This window comes from Callospermophilus lateralis, chromosome 7 (genome assembly GCF_048772815.1).
Source record: "Callospermophilus lateralis isolate mCalLat2 chromosome 7, mCalLat2.hap1, whole genome shotgun sequence".
Taxonomy (NCBI): domain Eukaryota; kingdom Metazoa; phylum Chordata; class Mammalia; order Rodentia; family Sciuridae; genus Callospermophilus; species Callospermophilus lateralis.
In genome coordinates, this window is record NC_135311.1 from 36,745,916 (window position 1) to 36,773,768 (window position 27,853).

General features: G+C 38.1%; 1 protein-coding gene across 7 annotated transcripts in view; it reads left to right on the plus strand.

The window, feature by feature from the left end:
- The window catches only part of Pde4dip (phosphodiesterase 4D interacting protein), a 226,783-nt gene that overhangs the window by 22,313 nt on the left and 176,617 nt on the right, over positions 1 to 27,853 (plus strand). The window contains exon 1 of one of the 7 annotated variants that reach the window (XM_076863221.1): positions 13,362 to 13,601. The exons of the other annotated variants lie outside the window; for them this stretch is intronic. Coding sequence (XP_076719336.1) covers positions 13,582 to 13,601 — 20 coding nt within the window. The 5' untranslated portion in view covers positions 13,362 to 13,581. Of the gene's footprint in view, positions 1 to 13,361; positions 13,602 to 27,853 lie in introns of those variants that run through there. 7 annotated transcript variants of the gene reach the window in all.

Here is a 27,853-nt window from a genome sequence, read left to right on the forward strand (position 1 = left end):
GGTACCAGTAGCTGAGGGTCTCTTATTCTCTTGTAAGGTTATAGTCAAGCAGTTGTCTAGGGGTGCAGTCATCTTAAGACTTGAGAGGGACTGACAGATCCACTTCCAGGCTCTCTGCCATGGTTGTTGACAGGCATTATTTCCTTGGAGGCTGTTGGAATGAGTTCCTGTGTACACCATAGGTAGGTTTACAATATGGTAGCTTACCTCTCCTCCTAATTGATGGAAGCCACAATTAAAATAACCCAGTCTTGAAGGGGACATCCCATCCCTTCTATCTTATTGTTTTCACTAGAAGTGAATCATTAGGTCCATCCCAAACTCCAGGGAGAGGTATTTAAACAAGTCTTTGATTACCAAAGATCATTGGGAGCCATTTTAGAGACAGCCAGCCATTTCCTGAGCTCCTGGAAAGTAGAAGAGCAATAGGAGTCATTCCTCTTTTCTTTTGGATGGAGGCTAGTACAATCAAGCACAAAATGCATAGGGAGGGTAACCAGAGCTGAGGCTGAAGACTATGACAAGCCATGTAAGCTTCCTTTCAGTATGTTGGTCTGTATCCTCAGAACAATAACAATCTCAAGCTCGACTTTTGGGTGTCTTACTTCCCTCCATGTCACAGGTAAAGTTCAAAGTCAAAGAGGACCAGAGGTTAGGCTCAATCCTTGAAAATTATTTGAGCTAAAGAATTAGTGTTTTACTGTCATCTGAATTGGCCGCTGAGCTATATACATACTAAAGTAAAAGAAAACTGGAAGCAGAGACCAAGACATAGTCAAGAACCTGGCCCATTGTTCATCTCTCCAGGTTGAGGTTCAAAGCTATAACACCAGTGTTCTACCCAGAAGGTTAGTTAACAAATGGCGCAAACAACATGAGACCAGAGGAATGGCTGGCTTTGCAAGACAGTTATAGGCAGAAAGGCAGGAAGATAGGCCCAGGCTATCCCACCATTAGAAACTAGATAAGTTATCCGGGGGAAAATGCAAATGCCTCATGCCTCCAGAGGCCCGAAAGGTAGCATAAATCAATGAGGCAGGTTAGGTGTAAGAACAGAGAGAATAGTGTTTGTGACTGTAACTATCTGGAGCACTTGGGGCCCAACACACACAGAAAATCCCTGAGTCCCCATCACATCTGTAAAATAGATTCTACCAGCAGGGGGCACCTGTAGATGGTTTTCATTGTCATAAAGTAGTTGTGGGTGAGCCGCTATTACCAATAGAGGCTCTGGATTGAAGTTTCCTAAGTAGCTTAAATTCACTGCAGCCTGCATAGAAGATGAAGTGTGGTTACTTTGATTTCCAGATCTGACTTCAGACTATTTGACAGGAAGACTAGAAGTGACAGATTTGATTTTTGAGGTGAGCAGGAAGGTACCTCTTTCCAAGTTGGGGCTAAAGATTTTCTTGAAAAGACAGGCTTTTAAAAAAATTGCATTTAGTTAAATTAGTAGCAAGTCATGAGGTAACCCATATTTCCCCCCTCTCCTGTCATCTTCCCTTCTTGTCCTTTTCTGCCATCTCCCCAATGCTCTAGTTACCACAGAAACTTGCCCTTGAGACTTGAAACTATTTAGGTTGGAAGAGCTGGTGTTGGCTCAGATAGCTGTTTTTACCTTGTGGTGTCTCAAAGATGCGCTGATGTGTGACAGTTCACAATATAGAGAGAGAGCTGTTGCTAACATTTGGTCAGCAGAATATAGTACTAGAGAGACCATAAGGTTGCCTCTTGGCATACCACCTGGGGATGAAAATCCAGGTCCCTGACAAAGGTGAACACAGTAAGGCATTTACTCCCAGGATGATATAGATACAGGGTCAGATCCTGTCTTTATTTAAAAATTGCATTCAGGAGCCAGCATGGTGGCAGGCTTCTGTAATTCCAGCAACCCAGGAGGCAGAGGCAGGACAATTTCAAGTTCAACTAGCTTGGGCAACTTAGCAAGACCCTGTCTCAAAATAAAAACTAAAAGGGCTAAGGTTATAGCTTAGTAGTAGAGTGCTCCTGAGTTCAATCCCTAGTGCCAAAAAAAATTGTGTTTACATATTTTGGCATTAATTTTGTTTCCAAAACTATTGTATTAAAAATCCACTTTTCTTAATTACTGAGTTTTGGGCATCCCTTGTGTTTTGCATCTCAGGTGTGCATTGCTTCTTTCATCCTAGTTCCAGCTCTAAACATCTTCACAATTGAATCACAAAGTTGAACCAGCCAGGCACAGTGGCACAGGCCTATAATCCCAATGGTTTAGGAGGCTGAGGCAGGAGGATCCCGAGTTCAAAGCCAGTCTCCCACAAAAGCAAGGTGCTAAGCAACTCAGTGAGACCCTGTCTCTAAATAAAATACAAAATAGGGCTGGGGATGTGACACAGTAGTTGAGTGCCCCTGAGTTTAAACCCAAGTACCCCTTGTCCAAAAAAAAAAAAAAAAAGTTGAACCAGTTGATTTGGTCCATTAGCATCAGGACCTTTTGGCCTTGATTTTTCCCTCCATTTTTCTCCTGAGAATTGATCAACACCAACAAATGAGGGATGCAATAATTCTTTTCTATGTGTCACCAACTCTTATTTATTAAGCTCAAGTATTTCTGTACCTGTTATTATATTACTGATATAACCTAAAAATGAAATAACTTATCTGATTAAAATATTATTTTAGTTGAAAGGAATTATAGTGGTTAATGTTAGACGTCTTTCTTTTCTTTTGCTAAACTGGTTGAGTTTGATGAGATTAACTCTTACATCCACTATGCTCACTTGAACTTTGAAAGGATAAAGGACTATTGTGGTTTGCTCATCTTTTGTATAGAATTGCCAGATATTTGATACTGAACTCAATAGCTCAGTATTTTGGCTTCTTGTATGCTAAAATGAAAATGAAAACAAAAGTGAATACACAATGTGACATTTTTCTCATTAAAATTTTCTCCTGATTGCATAAGGCTTTTTGAGACTGTGTCTTGATAACACTTGCCAGCTGGAAGAAAGGACAAAACAGCTGTTTAAACTGTGAAGAAATTGGCTTCCAGTAGTTGTAAGTGTGAAAGAGGGAATTTGTCTTTGTTGTTTATTTTGCCTCTGTCCTGAGAGTGATTATTTTGATGAACCCTCTTGGTTGTGCAGATGTGAGCCAAGTATCAATGGCGAGAGGAGGTAGCTCCTCATACTGACTGGTGAAGTAATGCACTATAGACACTTTGGATTATGATGTAAAATATTCTGTTTAATAGTGACAAAAGCTGAACTAGGAGGAGTGGTCAAAATCAATTATTTAATAATTTTATTTATTCTTAGGAGATACACACTGAACTAGTTAGGGGTGAAGACTATGCATCTTACTTTCAAATGGCTCATCGAAATAATAGCAGTGCTAGCATGGTGGTGCACACCTGTAATTCCAAGGACTGCAGAGGCTGAGGCAGGAGAATAACAAATTCAAGGTCAGCCTGGGCAACTTAATGAGACTCTGTCTCAAAATAAAAAATAGAAAGGGCTGGGAATGTAGCTCAGTGGTACAGTGCCCCTGGGTTCAATCTCCAGTACTGCAATAAGTAAATAAATGAATAAATAAAAACAGTAGCAATAATTGTATGTGTGTATGCTTGTGTGTATATGGAGAGAGGGTGAAAACAAATGTAGCAAAATATTAATAATTGATGAATCAAGTGAAGGATTTATAAGACTTCTTTGTACTATTTTTTCCAACTTTTCTTTTTTAAACTTTTTAAAAATTCATAATGGAGAGTATTAAAAAACAATGATACATCTTATATATATGTATTAATCTATCTATCCATCCATCCATCTATCCTCAGGGAAAAGCTAGTAGACATCATGATACAAGAAGCAAAGGCAAGGACTTTGTATGTCTGGCTTGTCCTCAGCAACATGTTTTTCTAATTGAAAATCCAATCTGAGACTTAAACTAGGATCATGCTCTCCATTTAGTTATCATTCTGATGGATTTTTAAGCCAGCCTGAATTGACTGATCGATATACACTTTCAGTTTTCCTGACTGAAAACTGCTTACTCCATCCTAGAAAATGACTCAGGTTTTAGTGATGGTGTGGTTGTTAAGAATGTTTGGAAGCTACTTACAAATTTATTATAATATTGTTTCTGGTTCCATAAACTTATTTATTGACCCTAACATCAATCTTTTCGAATTTTAAGGCCTGATGTCTGTGTTCAAAGAAAGGAGATTTATTCAAATAATTCACACAAGTCTTTCCTCACTATTCAACCCCCTTCTGAGAAATTTACATATCACATTTCTTGGATGATTTCCCCTCCCCCAACATCAAATACTCATAAATAGTATAGTGGGTGTTGAAAGGATGAGGGGGATTGTGTGAGTAAATTGCCACCAGCTGTCTGAAGGCTTGGTCATAATTTCTTCCTTGAGGTTTTGTTACAGCTGACAGGGTATAACCAATGAAAGAGATGAGTCTGAAAACACACACACAAACACACACACACACACACCCCCGCACGCACACACAAGACAGTTGGGAGATAAAGGGAGGAAATGCCCACGTTTTTGGTCTCTAGGACTCTTGCCAGCAAGTGGGGGAACCACTTATTCAACTTCCTTGTAAGAACTTTGGTCTCATGATAAATCAGAAAGCTGAAAAATGGAAAATCTGGGTCATTGGCCTAGACCTGGAGAGCAATTTGGAGCAGAACTGAACTTAAAATTCACAACTACTATACAGGGTTGGAATCCTGCCTGGCATGCAAATATTAAGGAAAAATACCTGATTTATAGAATGTTTAAAATGTGCTGGGTACTGAATTAAACACTTTCAGTATATTATCGCATTTTGTTTTCACAGTGACCCTATGGAGTGGTCATTATCATTAAGCTTATTTTACAAATGAGAAATCTAAAGCACAGAGTTATAGTAGCCTGACCAAATCACAGGGCTGAAAATTGACCACAGAGCCAGTAATCTTAGCAACTTGTATAGTCTGCCAGTGCCATTGGCTACATGACACTGTCCTTTCAGATGAATGGTACCCAGGGGAGGCTGTGAACATTTTTTTCTTCCAGTGAAAATTGAAACATTTTTTTCAACAATACTTTTTTAAAATTGATTTTTAAATTGTTAGTTGACAATTATTGCATCAATTTATGAGATACAATGTGGTATTTTGATATATGTATACATTGTGGGATGATTAAAACAAGCTAATACGTTTTTAATGAAAGTACTGAATTTTACAATTTTAGTATCCTACCTGAATGCTGCCTACTCTATGAAAATTTCTCTAGTCAAATTTAATTTTGTGCTCTCTCCTTCATGTTCTTTTCTCTGTGCTTTATACAAACTGATTTGTGTTATGTTTGATGAATACTTGCCTTGAGTTCTACATAACGTTTTAAATGTGTAGTACAATGTCTAGCAAGAGCTTTGTGTTTGCTGAACTAAGGTTGAATCAAATAAACTTAGGTAACCAGATTGTCCTTGAGTTTTGTCATCTTTTGGGAATAAAATTAAGACCCATCAGTATTAGATACCAGATTAAAGTCCCTTATAAACCTCCTTCTTGCCTATCATAAGTATTTATGCTTAACCTAAGGGTTGTTTTCCATTCTTTCATAAACTTTTCCTGCTCTGATCTCTGTTACTCTGAAGCACAGCTGCCACTTTGCCTGCTATGTATAGTCTTCAGAGCCCCACATCTCACCACCCGCTTCCCTGCTCCAGCTACTGAAGGACAGATTTTGCCATTCATGTATGTACAACCATTTCTCTCCAGGTTACTTGAATGACCTGTGTAACTAGGTACATCTATGTGATGTAGTTCTGCCTGTTAGGCTCTTACATTGAGAACTTAGACTCATACATGTTAACAGACTTGAATTTATGAACCCTATTAGAAAGTTTTCTCCATGGAAAAGTCCAATATTATATACTTGGCTCGCTGTATCTGTAGGTTCCACATCCATGGATTCAACTCCAGATGGAAAATGGGGAAAAAAACTGCAGCTATATTGAACATGTGTAGGCTTTTTTTCTTGTTATTATTCCCTAAACAGTTCAGTATAACAACTATGTATGTATCATTTACATTTCATTGGTGCTGCAGTTTGGATCTTGAATGTCTCACAAGGCCCATGTGTTAAAGGCTTGTTCCTCAGTCTGTGGTACTGTTGGGAGTTGGTAGAACCTTTAAAAGGTAGGGCTTTGTGGGAAAAGGTTGGGTCACTGGGGTGTGCCCTTGAAGGGGATATTGCAACCATAGCCCCTTCCTCTCTCTCTTTTTGCTTCTTGGCTATCAGGAGTTGAATAGGGCTCCTCTACCACGTGTTCACACCATGATTGGCCTGTACTTCCACAGGCCAAAGGCAACAGGGCCAAGTGCTACAGACTGAAACTGTGAGAAAAATAAGCCTTTCCTTTTTCTAAGTTGATTATCTCAGGTATGTTGTCACCACAATGACAAACTTATAATCAAGAAATAATTTAAAGATTGACTAAATTATGTATGTTATGTGCATGTGTGAATATGTCTCTGTGTATCCCATTATTATGAATAATATACCAATTAAAAATTAATTTTAAAAAGTTATAAAAGTATTTGAGAGGGTGTTCATAGGTTACATGCAAGTACTGCACCATTTTATATAAGGGACTTGAGCATCAGTAGATTTTTGAGGGACCAATACTGTCATGGGCTGAGGAGAAAGCCTTCAATAAATGGGCCTTTGTGAGATAATTAAGATCTAAACTATATCACCAATACAATATAAATGCTATGTAAATTGTTTTTATACTGTATTATTTAGGGAATAATGACAAGAAAGTCATCTTTCATTCTATATTGTCTTAATTCCTTCCAGTCCATGCTGGTACAATTCCCTTGTACTAATTTATAATCAACTCTTCTGGATAAATGTCATACCACATGCCATTCTGAAAATGCTCTCTCTTTTTTTAATTGATTGGACTGCTTATGAGTCTGATGTGAGATAATGGATCCTTTAGATTATTAGAAATGTTTTTGTCCAGGGGAGAGGCACACCCTTAAGATTCTTAGAGGCCATTTTGTTTGACTGAAAGGATGTATGAGACATCCAGTAAATCTTGAGGTCTTATCCGTGGGTCTAACAATAACATCTTGGATTTGACTTTTGTCCTGAAGCCAGTTCTTATTTTGAAAGCTACTGCTGTCTGAAGAGATGGGGATGAGAAGCAGTTTTTCAGTCTAGCAAATCCTGGCTCTTTATACTTTCTCTGAATTCTGCTCAAAAACCAACTCTTTTTTTTTCGTAGCTAAGGTTTTTCTATTCATACTTTATCATAATGTGGTTTTAAGAAACCCATTAGCACTTTTGAAATTTGGCCTAAAAATCTTCTGAGCCTGATCTGTCCATTCATTAGGTGGATTTTGTATTTTCCACTTTATCAGAGGCAATGATTTTGATAAACTTTCTGCCACTATATGATGTAGGTCATCTTTTTCCAGTCCCCTGTAGTATTTTCTTCACTGTCCTTTACAGTTTTCCCATCAGTCTCTGCAAAGTTCTTCCAGCTTTCACTAGCACTTTCCTTGAGGCCTATCTGACTTCTGCTGCATCCATGTAACAAAGTCACTGCCATTTGTTTTAGATTTTTGTTACAGCAGCATCCTTCTTCTAGAAAACAAATTTGGTTACAGTTATCTAACACTATTTAGTAAAATATTCCAAAACTTATGGCTTAGTACCACAAACATTTTATTTATATCAAGATTTGGGGTGGTTCATAATTCTAGCATAGTTTGGGAGGGCAGATCTACTCTCATCTTGGCCATAGCCAGGCTTGTTCAGTTTTGTCCAACTAATGAAGGACTCTTCACACCTCATGCCTGGCACCTCAATGGGAACTGCTGGATACTAGGGCTCCGTTAACCTTCTCCCTCTCTGTGAGTCTGAGGGCCTTTTATATTGTTTCTCTAGCATGGTAGTTTGTGGGACCTTATAGCTTCAAAAGTCAGTATCCCAAGAGTCTCACATGGAAACTGCAAAGCTACTTATTGACCCGTCTTTCACAGTCAGACATCTCTTTGGCTGCATCCTATTAGTTAAAAAAAGGCCAACACAAGTTAAAGGTAGAAGAATTTGATTCTACCTCTCACTGGGAGAAGTAGCCAAGAATTTGTGGTTGTCTTTACCACAGATCTCAGAATGTTTCCAGAAGCTGGGTGCTGTGGTACACACCTTTAATCCCAGCAGCTTGGGAGGCTGAGGCAGGAGGTTTGCAAGTTCAAAGCCAGCTTTAGCAATTTAGCAAGATCCAAAGCAATTTAGCAAGATACTTTCTCAAAATAAAAAAAATTTTTAAAAAGGGATGGGTATGTAGCTCAGTGGTTAATTGCCCCTGGATTAATTTCCCAGTACCAAAAAAAAAAAAAAGAATAAATCCAGAAAGGACATTGTTTTAAAATCCAGGGTTAGAGAGATGGACAAAGGACTTCCAGGGACCAGGCAGACATCTGCTGACAAGTAGTCAGCTGAATAACCTATAGTGATCAGTGAAGTGACAGATGTTGCAGTCGTATTGTCCTCCTATCTAAGTGTTCAGAGAATGTTAGGTGTCAAAATCAGAGAAGCACTGTGCATAATGGTTGAGCATGACATTCTGAAACAAAATTGATTGGTTTAAAATATCAACTTTGCCATATATATATCAGCTCTGTGGACTTAGGTAATATTCTTCACCTCAGTGTGCTCCACATTAATTATTTATGAAATAAAAATAAGGAGAGCCTACCTCATAAAGTTATTGTGAGGATGAAAGAAGTTATTATACCCAATACTTTTAGAAAATAATCTGTCAAAAGTATATTAGACATTATTATTTTTCTTATTGCCATATAGATCATGCAGTTACCCATGACAAGAATCATAGTCCTTCTTACTCAGAATGAAGTTAGAGCGAAGAAAAGAAAAATAATTTTTAAAAAAATTGGAGCTGCAAAAGATATGACTTTTTATTTTGTGTCCCCTTTACTCAATTAAAATATTTTCTGATACACAATTAGTTGACCAAATTAAAAGCAGTTCACTCAGTAAGGAATAACTGGTTTAATTCATTGATATCATATATATAGATTATTTCAGTTCTAGTCCATAAAACTGGAAGCAGATACATAAGGAAGAAAACGTGTGGCTTTTGAAAAGCGGTTTTCTATTTCAAATGGTAATAAAAAATAATATGTCAGAATAGGCCAGGATATGCTGTAGTAACAAATCCTTAAATCTCAGTTACTTAGTAAAAAACATATGTTATTCTCATTGCACATGTTTCTGTTTGGTTCAGCAAGATGGTTGTGATCCTCATAATATCCCAGACCAGATTAATGAAATCTTCATTTCAAAACATACTGATTTAGTGGAAATTGACAATGGCCAATCATATTCTGGCTCTGAAAAACATCTAGATTTTACCTGAGTAACCACATGAGACATCCTTTCATGTTTCTATGGTCAAACCAAGTTTCATTTCATTGGCCAAACAACTAATTTTAATTAGGGTAGAAAAGGGTAAAGTTAACATCTACCCCCCAAGGAGAAAAAAGTTTGATGAAAAGCCAGAAAGCTCTACATGTAGTCAGTGACTGGTAGATTATATAATTGTTCCACAAATATTCATTCTTCAACCCTATACTCTGGGTGAAGACTACTCTTTTCTGAACCAATGACTTTGGACTACATCGTATGACTTACTTTGGTGAATGGAATATGACAGAAGGAATAGTGTACTGGGTTCAGAGCAGAGACTTTTAAGAGATGTTTTGCATCCCTGCCAACTCTCTTATATTTCTGTATTCTTCCAGGAGAATATTCCCCAGATTGCTGCTGCTTCTTCAGCAGGGGTCCTGGAATGAAAAACGTATGAAGCTGACTTAACCTATACCTAACCATGTCTAGAGCACAGATCCTTGAGTAAGAAATGGATGTCTGCTGCAGAATCCTGAAATTCTTTGTTAAATTGCATTGTTTCAGCAAAAGATGACTAATGCAGTAACTCAACATAGAAAGATTTCCTGAATACTGGCTGCTATAAATAATGGTTTGTAAGTAAGCATATGAAATAGAAACTTACTGATTAATAGTCTTAAGGAACGGGGGCTGGGATTGTGGCTCAGCGGTAGAGTGCTCGCCTAGCACGCGAGGGACCTAGGTTCGATCCTCAGCACCACATAAAAATAAAGGCATTGTGTTGTGTCCATCTACACCTTAAGAAACGTAAAGTAAAATAAAATGATGCAAAATTGTATCCTAAATATATATAGTTATGTATCTAAAATACCTTATAACCATTGAATCATTTATTAAATAAGGAAAAAAAATTAGAATGATAAATTCTAATGCCAAGGATATATAAGATGATAAAATTAGAATCCTTTTACCCTACCATTCCTATGTCTAAGACGTTATCCTAAAGAAATAATTTCTCTTAGTCCATTCTAGGCATTCCTGTACATTCCTTAGTCCTTTGCATTCCTGTTATGCTGGGTAGCTTTATAAAAAATAGAATTTATTTCTCACAGTTTTGGAGACTGATAAATCCAAGACAAAGGGGCCAGCAGATTCAGTAACTGGGGAGGGCTGCTGTATACTTTCAGGATGGCTTCTTATTGCTGCATCCTCCAGAGGGTATAAATGCTGTATTCTCACATGGTGAGAGGGACAGACAGGAAAAAAAGACTAGGCCACTCCCTTCAACCTATTTCATAAAAGCACTAATCCTAGTAATGAGGGTATGGCATTCATGACTTAATCACTTCCCCAAAGGTCATACTTCTTAGGCTCTACTCTTTAGTCTCCACAATCTATGAATTTTAGAGGAATCCACACATTCAAACCATAGCATAATTCAAAATAATAAAACAATGAAGGCAGGAAAATCTTATTAAGACGTTATTTATTAGAATCTAATATTAGAAATAGCATAACTGTGTAATAGTAGGATATAATTAAGTAAGCAATGGTTCTACTGAGAATATAAAACATTATACAACCGTTAGAAAAACAAAACAAATATGAACATTCCCTAAAACATGGAAAAATATTTTAAAAGTGAAAAAGATTATACATTTATGTCTAAGCTGTAATTATATGTAAATAAACATAACTATATATGGATAATGGTTGGATGGCATATGGAGAAATGTAAACATTTGTGCAGGAATAGTTATATGAGTGAATATTTTTCTTTTGAAGTCTAACACAAAAATTGTTTTTTGACAACAAATATGATTTTGTATAAAACAAAGAAGTTTCTCTTCTTGAGAATGTATTCTTATCTGTATAAGCCTTTTATTTGTGTTTTCGAGTCAGTGTTTGGATTAAGAAATACACTTTTAAGAGACTGGAAAGAAATTCAACAAATTTCAGGATAAAACCAACTACTATGTTTAACCATAAAGCTCTCATAAAAAATGTAAAAAAATATTTGAAAAAATATTCAACAAATTATTAACATTGATTATCTCTGGGTAGTGAGGATAATTTATTTTTTGTATACCTTTTTGTGTTTTTCAAGTGTTCTATGATAATATTTTGAATTTTTAAAAATAATTATTTTAAAAACAAATGAAACTATTTTGTAACTTCACTTTTGAGAGCCCACAGTTTACCTGGTTAGTGCTATAATTTCTTGAATGCAATGTGTGACTGGTTGTAGACAGAGCTCCTCTCTTCAACTCAATAGCCCATAATTTGATTTGAGACACAACTAAATATAGCACCAACTTTGGTATGGAGGATGGAAATCTGACTCTCCCTGCTTTTTTGCTTCAGAGGCAACAGGAGATTCTTTTCAAGACAGGTGGCCTGTGAGCCTTGTCAATGGTCAGACTGGACCTTCAAAATTTTCCTGATAGCATTCTAAGCTCAGGAGCAAATTCAACAAAACTAAGTGTTGGGGTTGGGGGATTGTAGGCCCAGAGGCCTTTTACACAGATTGTCTGAACTCTTAAATGCTTTGTTTTCCTATCCTCCCCACCCCTACTTTATATTGGTAATTATTAGGAGAACTAAAATAGGAAATGGGAGGCAAGATGACAGTTTGCCCAAGAATACAGACTCCTTACAGTCCTGCAAATACTCAGGCATGCCAGAGTCTTTTCTGAGTCAAACTCTTAGGATGCCAGAGAGAATAGATTCATTACCTTGTTGGTCATATCTGGAAATTCAGAGAACAGTGCCTCTGGAGCCATGCTAAAGAGAGGAGAACCTGTATTAGAGTCTCAGCAGAGACTTTGAGCTTTCTTAGCTTCAAACTTATCATCTGTAAGCAAGTATAACTAAATCAACATTGCCACATGTAGGCATTATAAAGCTTTTTGCAAATTAAACAAAGGTCAGTGGTAATTGCAAATAATAACAGTGATTGTGTCATTTAATAAAAAAGATTTTATTTCAGAGCTAAAAAGGAGCTTCAGGCTATAAACAGTCTAATTATGGCATGTCTGCCTTGTTTAAACCTTGATATATAAGTAGATGGTTCAGTGTCTGAGGCAGTGTCGTCTCAGAAGGACCTTTTCCGTGATCTTAAAACAATCCCAGGGGGAGATTTGAGCTCCTGATTGCTACTGTCTTAAAGTTTGTCTAATGTTTTCTGGGATGTCCGAAACCCTCTAACTCCTTGGAGCTAATGATATAGCCCAGTTGCTGTGGAAAACGACAAGAAAGGAGATAGAATACCACAGAATCAAGGAATATTTGAGATGAAGGTAGCTAATAAGGGTAAGATGCTTCCTTTCTGAGGGAGATTTCTGACCCTAGCTTGTGGTGAAACTGACGAGTCACATCTCTAGGAAAATAACTCATGCTCTGTGACCAGCTAATGCATACATCTGCGTTCAGGCAGGATTGCACTGGAACCTTCCTAGACTCCATCTCTGGCTCCGAGGTTACCTGTGGGTGGGTGATGCAGTCGTGTACGTGGGAGGACCTCCTCTCCAGATTTTCCCTACAGTTGGTTGGTTTTATTTAGAGCCTCTCATTGGGATGAATGCGGGATAGATGGTATGGGAAAGCGTCCTCTAAGCCCCCTCCCCCGTTGCCAACATCATTTCTTTGAGTCTGTGAGAGGCCGTGAAGACCCAGGGATGTGTTCAGGCATCGTGTAACCTGGGCGGATTCAGCCAGGAGCACACTGGCTGTCGGGAGCCCCGCCTCCCTCGCTCGCGGTTGACAGCTCAGCTGGTGCGGAGCAACTCGTGCCAGCCAGTCGTGTCTCAGCCTGGGAGTGTGTGCGTGCACCGCCCGCGCCCGCTGCCTCTGGCCCCAGCTTCCAAAAACAGCTCCAGCGCAGCTCTGCTCAGCGTCCAGCTTGCTCCTGAGAACAGTCCCTCCCTTGTGCCGGTCGCACCGTTAGCTGGAGGTTCAGCCACGTCAAACTGGTTTTCTGAAAAAGCAGGGCGAATTCTCTCTTTGCCTCCAACGCCGAAAGAAGGAGCTGGGGAGGAAAAAGCTGGGGCTTTTTGCACTGGAGATTCCTGAGCAAGGCTTCTCATTTTCTCAGGCTGCTTCCACTCCCGGGTGAGGAGCGCCCTGAGAGTAAGGAAAGAGCCTGGAAAATGGAGCAGACGTGGGCGAGGTACGTGAGCTGCTTCTTTCTAGCTGCATCAGGGAATTAGTGGCCCTCCTCTGTCCCCTCCCCTAGCGCCCTTAGGAAGAGGTCGCCCCTCACCCCTTGGGGCCTTTGGCCGGTTCTCTTTTTTATCTGTTCGCCCTCTCTAATTCCCAGTCCATCTTTCCTGGTCCTCCTGCATATGTTCTGTTCTCTAGTGCTTCCCTTGCTTAATGAATCTTCCTTCCACATACTCTAGACATTAAAAATACCCAATGAGGTTGCCTGGAAGTTTTTGTAGAAATGTATGTCTTTCCCTGACTTGGTGTCCTCCTTTTCCATAGACTAGAGGGACCCCACTTGGTTTTTCTTTAGAGATACCTTTAATTTTTAGCACTTTGAACAATATCGGATTCATTTTTACCCTGCCACGTTTTCCTTCTCAACCTCACCCTGTGCTAGTCACACAAAGGCAAAAGACTGAGTGAGCAGAGCCCAGCAACGCTCTTCTATCTCCAGAGCCTCTAGTTGGAGCTGACTTTCCCCAAGAAAATAAGACAAAGAGTTCAGGGTACCCTGCATTGCTCAGGCTGGAGCCAGGGCAACAGTCTGCTTTTAAGTCAGACTTTGGAGATATTTGGTGGAATTCTGTTTTCTCCAACCTCCACTCCCAACTCCTTCCCCTACATATTCTTTAAGATGGAACTCCTTCCAGAGAGGGGTAAGGATAAGGGACCCTCTGTTGAGACAAAGACTTAATTTTTGTTTTTAGGGGAAGTGTAGGTGGGGAGACTATATATCAGAAGTGTTTCCATCATAGACACATCTACAGGGTTTGACTTTGGAGAAGTGAGGTCGGGCCAGTGAACATTATGATTTCTGAGAGAGTGAAGACTAAAACTACAGAAGGTTAATTGTGGGTTTAACAGTACTTATACAAAAGGCCTGGTGGTGGTGGTGTGTGTGGGGGAGTTAGTTGATTGTTAAGCTCAACAAGAGTAAACAGTTTAATGTGAATATTAAAGAAAGGGCAAAATGCCTATTGCCAGACAAATTGTAGATTCTAGATTTTTAATTGTGGTTCCTACTTTTCGTGTTTCTCTGCTCTTTCTACTCAGGCATTTCCTGTCCTAGAAGAGTGTGCTGTTTAAGGAATCACTGGATTAAAAAAGTGCAAAGAGACAGGAGGGGACTAAAAGCCATGCCTTCAGGGGTACCCAAAGAACCTGAAGCTCTTTAGTCTGGAGAAGTACAGACTGGAACAGGGGAAGGATGTGGTTGTTCTCTTCAAAGATCTGAAGAGCAGTTGTTGGTGGAGGGATTAGATTAATTTAGAATCTCTTAGGAGGATGGAACAACTGATGGGAGCAATTTGTGGGGAGGCAAGTAATGACTTAGTATAAGGGAAGAGCTTTCTAAACAGCTACCTGAGCAGTACAGAGATCCCTGACCCTCAAGTTATTTAAGCAAAGGCTCTATGACCTCTTGATGGTAATGATAGTGTGTGTATCAGAGATTCTTTCCATTAGTGTTTTTCACACCTTAAACCAAAAGTAATCATGTGAAAGGTTTGATACCTAGCATTGCAAAAAAAAAAAGTATTATTTGTTAACTTTCAGAAGAATCACAAATTATATGTTTATAATCCAACTTTCATGAACTGAGCATATGCACACTATGGTGAGCACTCAAATAAAAAATGAGAGCATAGCCGGCACACCTGAAAGCCTTTTTATGAGTCCTAGAATAACCATGACCCTTATATTGAACACCATAGATTAGTGTTGCCTAATCACCTAAGTACAGCCGGGTGCTCTGCCACTGAGCTGCACACCCTGCCCTTTATTTTTTATTTTGAGACCCATCTTGCCAAGTGGCCTCCAACTCACGATCCTCCTGCCTCAGCCTCCTCAGTAGCTGGGATTACATTCGTGTGCCACCACAACCAACTTGCCTCTCTTTTTGTCCCTGGGTGGGGAGGGGACTGTGACCTTCTCTCTTTTTCCACAGAGTGCCTGGAGTCCAGGCACTTCCATTTACACAAATGAAGTTATACATTTTTTACTTTTTATCTAGCTTCTTTCACTCAATCTTATGCTTTTGGGATTCTTCTACATTGTTGTGCTCAGTTATTGTTCATTTGTTCTTGCTTCTAAATAAGATCTGTTGTGTGTAAATATGTCAGTTTGTTTATCCATTCTATTGTTAATAGGCATTTGGGCAATTTCCAGTTTGGGTCTATTAAAATAGTGTTTCTATGAACATTTCTGTACATGACTTTTGTGACCATATGTACACATTTCTGTTGGGTAAATAAATAGAAATAGAATCACTGGATGACAGAAAATGAATGTTCAACTTTAGTAAATACTGCCAATTTGTTTTCTAAAGTAGTTACGAAAGAGGTTTCTAAAGAGAGTGTCCAAAGGGTAGTGACAGTGAAAAGGTGCTCTACATCATTCATCATGAGGGAAATAAAAATTAGAACCACTGTTTCATATCACTACATACACATTGAATTGCTGAAATTAAAAAGTTAGAAAAGAACTGAGGGTGTATGTTAGTGATAGAGTGCTTGCCTAGAGTGCAAGAGGCCTTGGGTTTAATCTCTAGCACTGCCAAACAAAACAAAACAAAAAAAAAAAAAAAAGAAGAAAGAAAAAGAATATACCAAATGTTGACAAGATGAAACCCTTAGAATATTCACACTTTTTTTTACCCTACCCACAGTAAGAAATGTCATTTACATTGTCACCAAGTTCACTTACAAATGTAAAAAACTGAAAGTTCCATGTAACAGTACTTAAACTTACTATGTGTTTTATACTCTGATATTTTCTATTCTGTTCTTCTTTAGAAAACAAATGCTGGTCATGACTCAATTTATTTCACCACCTAATTGGTCACATTTGGAAAAATTGTATAATTATAGCTGTGGTTAGTGTCTTAGATCCTTCTTAACTTACAGATCAGATCAGTTCATAAGTATTTATTACAAATGCAAGAACCCATAGCCAGTCACATTGGCTCATGCCTATAATTCCAGTGACTTGGGAGACTGAGGCAGGAGATCATAAGTTTGAGTCCAGCCTCTGCAATTTAGTGAGGCCCTATGCAGCTCAGTGAGACCCTGTCTTAAAATTTAAAACAAAAAAGGACTGGGAATATAGCTCAGTGGTAGTGCCCCTGGGTTCAATTCCCAGTAGAGAATGAACAAAAAACCCAAAACAGGCCCCTCTGCTAGATGCTAAGCACAAAACAATGAATGAGACTGGTTCTCTGCCTTAGAGGGTTTATATTCTTATCTGTAATTTTAAATGAGGGTAAGGCAAAGAGGTATATTGGCTTCTCTGAGAGAACAGTGGAAAAATACAACTTAGGGGGTTCTGAGAATAGAAATTAACTTTAATTCCTACCATTTATTAGGCTTTTGTTGGGTGCTAATCCCTTTGCATGCTTTATTTCACCTAATGTTCAGAATCCCATGAGGTAAGTATTTATATTCTTAAGATAAAGAAATTGAACTTAATAGAGAACATATAATTTCCCCAGGGTAACACATACAACAAAGAAAGAAATGAAACCTAAAACTATTTAATTCTAAAATTTATGCTCTTTTTAATTTTTTTTTTCTTGAATTTTGTAGGTAACTCAGTTTCTGAGTTGATTCTGAAACTGGCTACTTGTATTGACTCCTCTTAAATTTATGAATAAGCCTAAGACTGTGATTCTATCTCCAAATTTCATTCTGGAAAGCTCTGGAAAGTCTCTTCTCCGAGAGGTACTTCAGCTGACTCACCACAATCATATTCTGCTCAGTCTCCCCACAGAAGACAAAGTACTAGGGATTTGACTTCTGAAAATTGCCTTAGCTGGGCATGGTGGCACACAAATGTAATCACAGCAACTCTAGAGGCTAAGGCAGGAGGATCATAAGTTGGAGGCGGGTCTTAGCACCTTTGTCTCAAAAAAAAAAAGGCAGGGCGTGTTGTGGAGGTGCTTCCCTAGTAGAATGCCCCTAGGTTCAATTTCTAGTACTGAAAAAACAATTTAGAAATCCTTTACTTCTTTTAGATGAGAGTGTTTTCCCACCTTCCCAAGGGACTGTTGCCTGAGTGTTGCCAGACTCTGATTAAATCAGTGGGGAGAGTGTGGTTGGTTCTAGAACAGCAAATTTCCCATGGATATGCCAACCTTACAAAAAGCTGGTTTGGTTACTAATCAAATTGAAATCCATAAATAGGATAAAGGTTGTCAAAGGAATAAGTTCACGGAGATGATGAAGAACTTGACTACCCAGGTAGTTTTCCTTACCTCACGGATCTAGTATCAAATCAGGAAAGCTTCTACTGCTCTTGAGTTTTTAGCTTCCACTTATCTAGTCTAGCAACTCCCTGCGTCTTCTGCTTTAGAGACTGTGGATATTTCAGAGTCGGTATTTGTATTAATTTCCTATTGTTGCTATAACATCGTACCACAGATTAATGGCTTATAACAGCAGAAATTATTACCTTGTAGTTCTAGAGGTCAGAAGTCTAAAAATTGGTCTTTGAGGCTAAAATCAAAACATTTAAATAAATGTTTGTGAACTGGTCTGATCTGTGAGTTAAGAAGTGTCTGAAACATCGGCAGGACTGTGTTGCTTCTGGATGCTCTAAGAGAGAATCTATCCCTTACCTTTTCTAGCTTCTAGAGGCTACCCACATTCCAGGCTCCATAGCCTCTGTTCAGCAATGTCATCACTCTGGGCTCTGCTTCCATTATCACATCTCCTTCACTCATTTTAACCCTGATATGTCCTCTTACAAAGACCCCTATGTTTACATTGGGACCAACCAGATAAACCAGAATAATCTCACCCCAAATCCTTCATCCCTTTTGCCATGTAAAGTGGCATATTCAGAAGTTCTGGGAATTAAGTACATGGACATACTCGGAGTGCCATTTAGCCTGCTACAATTGCTACATGCTGGAAAAGTCATTGCTAATTCTCTTCCACTTTCTGTAAATAATATTGGAAATCTGAATAAAAGTCAAACCCTATGTTAACCTTATACTACTTCTCTTAATCAAAAATAGCAACAAAGGGACTGGGGTTGTGGCTCTGTAGTAGACCAATTGCTTGGCATGTGTGAGGCCCTGGGTTTGATCCTTAGCACCATGTATAAATAAACGAAGAAAGTGAAAAATCCATTGGCAACTACAGGAAAAAAAAAAAAAAAAGCAACAAAAAAGTGAACTTGAAATATTTAAGGGCAGCCTGTAAGCCTGAAGTTTAGGAAAAGAAAGCAAATTAATTATCCTATTTTGTTTTGTTTCATTTGATTTAGTGAAATGCAAACATTAATTGTATTTTCCTGTTATGTCTGTGACAATTTTGGAGAAGGGAAGTAACATTCAAGAAAAATAATGGTCCCGTTTCAGAATTTGATTTTGTTTCTTCTCTTTCTGTAAGACAAGATGTTCATTTGATAAAGTTGTATCATACTTAACAGTTCCCCATTGATAAATTATTTGTATTTATTCTGTTCCATGTTAATACTTAGCTAAAGAGGAATGGGAGACATTTATATTTTTTTGAATTGATGATGAATTAGTACAGAGTCCTGTTTACAAAAACATAGTTATGGCCAGAGATGGCAATTTGCCCCATATTACAGATGAAGATGCTGAAGCTAGGGAGGTTATGTGATATTCTAGTGTTCACAACTAGTATGTATTAGGTCTGGGTAATGATGATGTCTTTACTTACTATGATGATGGTATTTTTTGTATAGCATTTTGTATTCGGAAAATGCTTGTTTCATATTTCTATTTCTCAAACATGCTTGGATGTTGAATTTCCTGTTTAATATCCTGCTGTGCTGGTGTTTACTGGGTTTTGAAAAGGAAAGTCTGAATTGGCAACTATGATCTACTTTGAAATGGTTCAGAAGTTGGATTTTGACTGGGGGAATTTGTCTCAATCAGTGCTTTTACTCCTTGGTTATTTCCCACAAACCAGATCTATGTAGACCCTACCCCAACCCCTTTTTTTGGACTGTGTGCTCATGGTGGATTTAAAGTACTGGATGATTGGGAAGGGGTTACTTTTCTTTGGAAATGTGAGGAGGCTGGGCTTTATCACAGTGCCTTCTCCATCCTTGGTGGCTGGCCTGACTGTGGCTAAGGGATTGTTGGTGCAAGACTATGTTTGCCATCCATCCATTCAGCGGGTGCCCAGAGACAACACTCCCATTGAAATTGTCCCAATTTTTTTTTTTTTTAAAGAGAGAGTGGAAGAGGGAGAGGGAGAGGGAGAGGGAGAGGGAGAGGGAGAGGGAGAATTTTAATATTTATTTTTTAGTTATCAGCGAATACAACATCCTTGTTTGTATGTGGTTCTGAGAATCGAACCCGGGCCGGACGCATGCCAGGCGAGCGCGCTACCGCTTGAGCCACATCCTCAGCCCTGAAATTGTCCCAATTTTATAAATAAAATTCTAAACTGAGTGCAGAACATTCCACGAGTTGTTTCAGGCAAAAGTTCAAATTATATTTAAAGTTACAAGAAAGTTCAGAATAAAGGAGATGTCATAATGACCCAAGATGGCTCTTTCCGATTCTATTTTAAAACATTCAGATGCACTGAGGACTTGTTGTCCTCTGAGAGCATCTTCTGAGTTCTGTGGTTAGCAAGACAAGCAGGATCTGATTTTTTTCCCTTGAGTCTTTCTAGCTAAAGCATGGTCTACCTTGAAATGGTTCTGGGCTCTATAAATAGTCACAGACTATTTATAATGAATTTTATAATATAAATAATAACTTGTATTTTAATAACACTATAATAGTCTGTGATACATTTTCCCTTAACCTGTCTTATTATTTCTGATCCTTTCCTGCTTGTTACATTTTGCAGAAACTTCTTTCTTTTTTGGCTTCTCCAAGGCCAGATAGGGAAGAGGTAACCTTCTATTAGTTTCTTCTCATCGTGTTCAGGGTGACAGGGGTACACAGAAGCAATAATTGGGAAGCATTGATGACAAAGGAAATTGCATAATTTCTAGCATTTCATGCAATTTAAAATTATATTTATTTTCAATTTCATAATGTGGTATATTATTATTCATAATGTAGGAGAGCAGTTATGTGGAATTACTGTACATTACTTAATCATTCCCTGTGCTGAGGCCTGTAGTTCTCCAATTTTTAACTATGATAAACAATTGATAAACATATAAGTGTATAAAGCATTGTCTTCTATGGAATTATTTTTGAATGATAGATATTCAGAAGCAGAATAACTGTGTCAAACATTTCCCGTTCTTTTTTAAATTTTTTTTAATCGGTAGATGGACTCAATACCTTTATTTTATTTTTATGTGGTCCTGAGGATCGAACCTAGTGCCTCACACTTGCCAGGAAATTTTCTACCACTGAGCCACAACCCAGCCCAAAACATTTCCAGTTCTTGAAAACATATTGCAAGTTGCTTAGACCTTGTATTCACATCAACAAGGTATTTTGTTCAACTTAAAAATCTTTTTCAAGACTGGAGTCCCTTTATTGCAGAGAAAGAAACTGAGACACACTGACATAAAGAGGTGATTCCTGCTTTTTAATTTTTATTCATTTTATTTTTTGGAACTTTTTTATTCCTAGGTAAATCAAGAAACGTTCCCAACTTTTACCCTTCCCAAGGGTAAACTGCTTCATTGTTGCTATCAATCTTCATTAGTATTACAAAGTGTTCACTGAAATGATAATAAATTTTTCATCTAAGAAAATAAAAGTATATTTAAGTTACATAAAAATTATGCATATATATTAAGATGTCCATTGCGAGGAAAGAGGAAAAAAAATATGTGCTGTATTTGCTTGTGGAATTGTGGGTAAAAGTCAATATATGTTTTTATAGCAGGAAGAAATTTACATTGTGTTCACCAAGTGACAGCATATAAGTTTTAGAACTGAGTTTGTTTTAGAAATATACTTAGATATTTTTAGGTTATTGTCACCATGAGAACAGCATTATTGCCAGCAGATGTAGGGAGCTTGTTATAGAGTGATGGTCACTCTACTTACCCTGAGCTATAATTATGATGTGTGGACCTTAATGTACCGGATGTTCCCACCCATGCACCTAGCCTTGCTTGCTAGGATAACTTTGTTCATCCTTCAAAGTTAGTTTCATCATTTCTGCCTTTTGGAATTATTTTTGATTGCTAATTCTGGGTATTTGATGTATCCTACTGTGTTATAGCTTGTACCTACTAGGTTTTTGGCATTTTCCATGATCAAAATTTAATGAAAGAATGAACTGTTATTTGTCTCTACATCTTCAGCATCTAACATTGTTTATAGCACTTAGCAGATCCTCTGTGAAGATAACATTCCCTGAAAGGCTGATGTGAATATCTGTGGAATTTTTTTTCCCATAATTCCACAGATATTCACATCAGCCTTTCATATATATATAATTGTTTAAGACATATACATCAAGCTCCTTTTATGATTTAGACTTATTAAATACTCAGTATATGTTAAGGAATGGCATATAAACCCTTTCTTCAAGGAGCTGATGTTCTAGAGGGATCCTTAGGCAGGAGCATGTATTGGTGTTATGCCTTGACTTCCAGTTCCTTAACTTGACTTTACTTCAGTTTGCCATAAGCACAGACATCCTTTGTCTTTTTTTTTGCACCAGATTTCCCACCTTCAAAATCCTTAACTCTAAAATTATATTCCATGACCACAGATCATTTCCCCCATTTTGCTGTTCTTTCTGAATGTTCAGTTTACTGCATCACTTAATTCTGTTCCTCAGCTCCTCCATTGCTCATGCCCTCCCTACTGAGCCTAGGTTCAGGGTCAGCTATTTGAATCATGTTCTCAGCACTGCTTTAGAATCTCTGACATGTTTATAATCCTCACCTCTTGGCCTTTTTCGATTGTATTATCTTCTAGAATCCTATAAGCGTTGTTTTAGTAATTATGAAACCATATGGAGAAAGAAGTCTCTAGGTTCATTCTTTTCAATCTCAGATTGATCTGTAATGCAAGAAATTCTCCTTCTCCTCTCTCCTACCTCTCCCTGCTTCCTTGCTATACCCTTCCTCGCTGGACTTTTCCTTTAAAAATACATTCCTTACAACCTTTGATTTCAATAGTGTAAATGAAAGTAAATGATCTGTTCAACATCATTTTTTTTGTAGAATTCACATAAGCAAAACTAAAGGATAATTTAAATACCTAAAATCATTTTCAATGTTGTCTTTAGGTGATAACATTTTAAAAATTATTCTGATTTTTCTCCGTAAACCTTTCTCCTTTCTAAAATTTGTATAAGTAGCAGGTAGTTCTTTTAAAGTCACTAAAAATAGATAAAAAGTAAATAAATGATGAAAGATTGCTGCAGCCCTGCAACAACTTGTTTACCTTGATATAGCAGGAGTAGGAGCCGTTTATTGTAGGACAGGAGGCGTATTTATACATTCCACACAGCTTATCTAATTAACATAAACTAGATACAGCAGTCAACCAATAAGAAATCTCCACACTTAATGGCTCGTTTTTGTTATTTCACAAACCACTCCCTCTGGCATTTTGCCAGGCGCCATCCAGACTTGTTTACAGACTCTAACAAAAGACGATGTGAATAAAAAGGTAGATGGAAATGGGGAAAATCACCTATCTCTTGACATCTAGTCTGTGGTTCTAGATAGAATGAGTCAGTTTTTCACTATACCCCAGTGCCTTGGAACTATTAATTGTTAGTGGAAACTGAGGACTGCAGAAGGCATTGCCAGTACCAAAAGTAAAGAGTAAAAGGTAAATTCTAGAAGCAGCTGGGGAGACCATACACCACTGGTGAAGTGACAAAACCAAAGTAGATTATTTTCATGTTTCTTTTGAAAAAGTGATATCTGAGGATAGAGAGGAATTTATTAAGTATTTGTATGTCTGTTGACTTTATTAACCAAAGTGAGAAAAATAATTGCAGAAATAACCTTTATCTTTTTATAGTATTAAGTGATTTCTATGAACCATGATGGAAAGTACCAAGAAAAATAGTTTCCTTTAGGATGAAGACTTATAAACAAAATGAAGACAAAGAAAAAGAAAGGAAAGGAAAAAAAAAGGACCTAAACAGATGAACAATGATGTTGTAACTCCCTGCAGCTATTGCGAACTAGAATGATAACTACCTCTCAGAGTTCTGTTTGGTCGTGGTCACTCTCAGTGAATAGTCTGTGTTGAGTGAAGGGTGTAATTGCAGCCTGTACAGTAGAAAAGTGAATGTTTCTGGATCAGTGCCAAATTAGTCCACCCTTAGCATATGGAGGGAAGCTCAAAGGGATGCTCTCTCTGTGCTGAGGGTCTTTGCCAATTCAGCATCCTTGCTTGCAGAGGTTATAATGATAGGTTTTGAGATGAGAAAAAATGATAACCTCACTGTATTTATTATATATAATAGTTCTGTGCTCTGCATCTGTGACTTCTATCCTATTTGCATTTGAATATGTGTTTTTGCAATTCTGGTGCCAAATGGGAGGTATTTGGCAACATTTTGAACATAGAAGATATATTCACTGTCACTCTTGGCAAGAGAAGAAAAGATCTGAGAAGGAGAAGTTTCAGAGCATGTTCATAAATTGTCTTTTCTACTTTGATTGTGTCTGTTTTCATCACCTCTCTTGCCTTTTAGTTTATTTCCGTATTCGTTGGGACAATGACCGTTGTTATTACAGAAGGAGCTTGGGGAAGATATGAATATTTTAGAGAAATTTAGTTAGAAATGGGGAAGTTTAAAGTAATGGCTGACTCACTTTTTCAGGATAGGACCTATATACGTAGTCATACCAGCTACTTCCCTTTTAGGATTTTAATTTGTCATATGGCATCTGTAACCTGAATACTCAAAGATTCAAGTGCATGATGTATTCATCAAGGATAAGTTGGTATCCCAAGAAAACAAATTTGTTTTTAATCTAGATCTCCTGTAGATTACCCATTCTTCCTTTCTTCTTGGTTTCTCAGGTGCCATTTCCCTGGACTCAAGGCAGATATGAAGGAGGCTCTCACTATATGTATAGATAAAATAGGACATATTGGGAAGAAAAAAGGTTTGGAGTCAGGCAGGATACCATTGTCAAATTCAAGCTCTGACACCAACCAGCTGTGTGATCTTGGGCAAATTATTTTATTCATTCAGGCTTCTTGTTTCCTTTTCTGTAAAATAGTGATGACGGTACCTAATCTTCAGAATTTTATGAGGATTGAAGGATTCCTGGAGACTCAATAAGTTGTGGAGGCAGCATTGGTGGTGGGTGGTGATGGTTGTCCATAATAATAATGATGGTCATTGATTAGTGTTGAGAAGAATACTAATGTATGAAAACATTGTTGAGCTGTAAGGTTATGCATAGGTGGAATAGAAATTATTACCTGTAGATGTCTTTGTATTTAATGTGATACTATTTGTGAAATCCTACAATTTACAAATTGTCGGGGCCAGAGCATGACATATATAGAAAAAAAGTAGGCCAAAGTTCTTTTCCTTCTAAACATTTTTATGTGCCAAGATTGGGTGAGGGATATAATTTTAGGGATGTGAAAAATGGGCCTTTGAAAGATTTCTTTCATTTGAATGAAAATTTAGCAACTCACAACAGATGAGCTTTTTAAATTTTATTTTATTTTATTTATGTTTTTATTATTGGTTGCTCAAAACATTACAGCAGAATACAACAGACACTAGTATGGCAGTATGTATAAAGATGGGCCTTTATTTTATTCATGTATTTATATGCAGTGCTGAGAATCGAACCCAGTGCCTCACACATGATAGGCAGGTGCTCTACCACTGAGCTACAACCCCAGCCCCTCACCTGAATTATCTTCCACTCTAAACCCTCAACCTTTTTACTTCTCCAGATTCTTTTCTGGTCTGTACCTATAGGCGTATTTGTAGTAGTGCAAATCTTAGTCCTGACTTTTTTTTTTTTTTTTTTTTTTTTTTCAGTTTAGTGGGGGAAATCCTTGTTTTGTTATTTGGCCTCCCCTTTTTGTCTTAGAGATAGCAGTCTCTCTCTGCCCCTTCCCTGTTTAATAACCGCCATTTAAAGGAATCACCGCTCCCCTCCCCGCATATTGTCCCATGGCAGGGAAATCCTTTCCTGGAGCCAAGAGAAGTACAGGAGGCAGCAAGGCCACTGCAATGATGGCAAGGGCAGCTTTTACTCCACACATGGTGGCAGGGAGGCAGGCGCTGGCAACGGCTACATGTTTTCTATTGCTTCCTGGCCATCCCCCTAACCCTCTTCGGTTTCGCTCCTCCACTGAGACCACTCCTGACTCTTTCTTTTTTTTTTTTCCATGTGAGTTTTTTTTTTAATTTTTATTGTTGGTTGTCCAAAACATTACATAGTTCTTGACATATCATATTTCACACTTTGATTCAAGTGGGTTATGAACTCCCATTTTTACCCCGTATACAGATTGCAGCATCACATCGGTTACACATCCACTGTTTTACATATTGCTATACTAGTGTCTGTTGTATTCTGCTGCCTTTCCTATCCTCTACTAACCCCCATCTCCTCCCCTCCCCTCCCATCTTCTCTCTCTACCCCATCTACTGTGATTCATTTCTCCCCCTTGTTTTTTTTTCCCCCCTTTCCCCTCACTTCCTCTTGTATGTAATTTTGTATACCCCTGAGGGTCTCCTTCCATTTCCATGCAATTTCCCTTCTCTCTCCTTTTCCCTCCCACCTCTCGTCCCTGTTTAATGTTAATCTTCTTCTCATGCTCTTCCTCCCAACTCTGTTCTTAGTTACTCTCCTTATATCAAAGAAAACATTTGGCATTTGTTTTTCAGGGATTGGCTAGCTTCACTTAGCATAATCTGCTCTATTGCCATTCATTTCCCTGCAAATTCTATGATTTTGTCATTTCTTAATGCAGAGTAATACTCCATTGTGTATAAATGCCACATTTTTTTTATCCATTCGTCTATTGAAGGGCATCTAGGTTGGTTCCACAGTCTTGCTATTGTGAATTGTGCTGCTATGAACACCAATGTAGCAGTGTCCCTGTAGCATACTCTTTTTAGGTCTTTAGGGAATAGACCGAGAAGGGGAATAGCTGGGTCAAATGGTGGTTCCATTCCCAGCTTTCCAAGAAATCTCCATACTGCTTTCCAAATTGGCTGCACCAATTTGCAGTCCCACCATCAATGTACATGTGTACCCTTTTCCCCACATCCTCGCCAGCACTTGTTGTTGTTTGACTTCATAATGGCTGCCTATCTTACTGGAGTGAGATGGTATCTTAGGGTGGTTTTGATTTGCATTTCTCTGACTGCTAGAGATGGTGAGCATTTTTTCATGTACTTGTTGACTGATTGTATGTCCTCCTCTGAGAAGTGTCTGTTCAGGTCCTTGGCCCATTTGTTGATTGGGTTATTTGTTTTCTTATTGTTTAATTTTTTGAGTTCTTCGTATACTCTGGATATTAGGGCTCTGTCTGAAGTGTGAGGAGTAAAGGTTTGTTCCCAGGATGTAGGCTCCCTATTTACCTCTCTTATTGTTTCTTTTGCTGAGAAAAAACTTTTTAGTTTGAGTAAGTCCCATTTGTTGATTCTAGTTATTAGCTCTTGTGCTATGGGTGTCCTATTGAGGAATTGGGAGCCCGACCCCACTGTATGTAGATCGTAGCCAACTTTTTCTTCTATCAGACGCCGTGTCTCTGATTTGATATCAAGCTCCTTGATCCATTTTGAGTTAACTTTTGTGCATGGCGAGAGAAAGGGATTCAGTTTCATTTTGTTGCATATGGATTTCCAGTTTTCCCAGCACCATTTGTTGAAGATGCTATCCTTCCTCCATTGCATGCTTTTAGCCCCTTTATCAAATATAAGATAGTTGTCATTTTGTGGATTGGATTCTGTGTCCTCTATTCTGTACCATTGGTCCACCCGCCTGTTTTGGTACCAGTACCATGCTGTTTTTGTTACTATTGCTGTGTAATATAGTTTGAAATCCGGACTTGCTATACCGCCTGATTCACACTTCCTGCTTAGAGTTGTTTTTGATATTCTGGGTCTTTTATTTTTCCATATGAATTTCATGATTGCTTTCTCTATTTCTACAAGAAATGCCGTTGGGATTTTGATTGACATTGCATTAAACCTATAGAGAACTTTTGGTAATATCGCCATTTTGATGATGTTAGTTCTACCTATCCATGAACAGGGTATATTTTTCCATCTTCTAAGATCTTCTGTTTCTCTCTTTAGG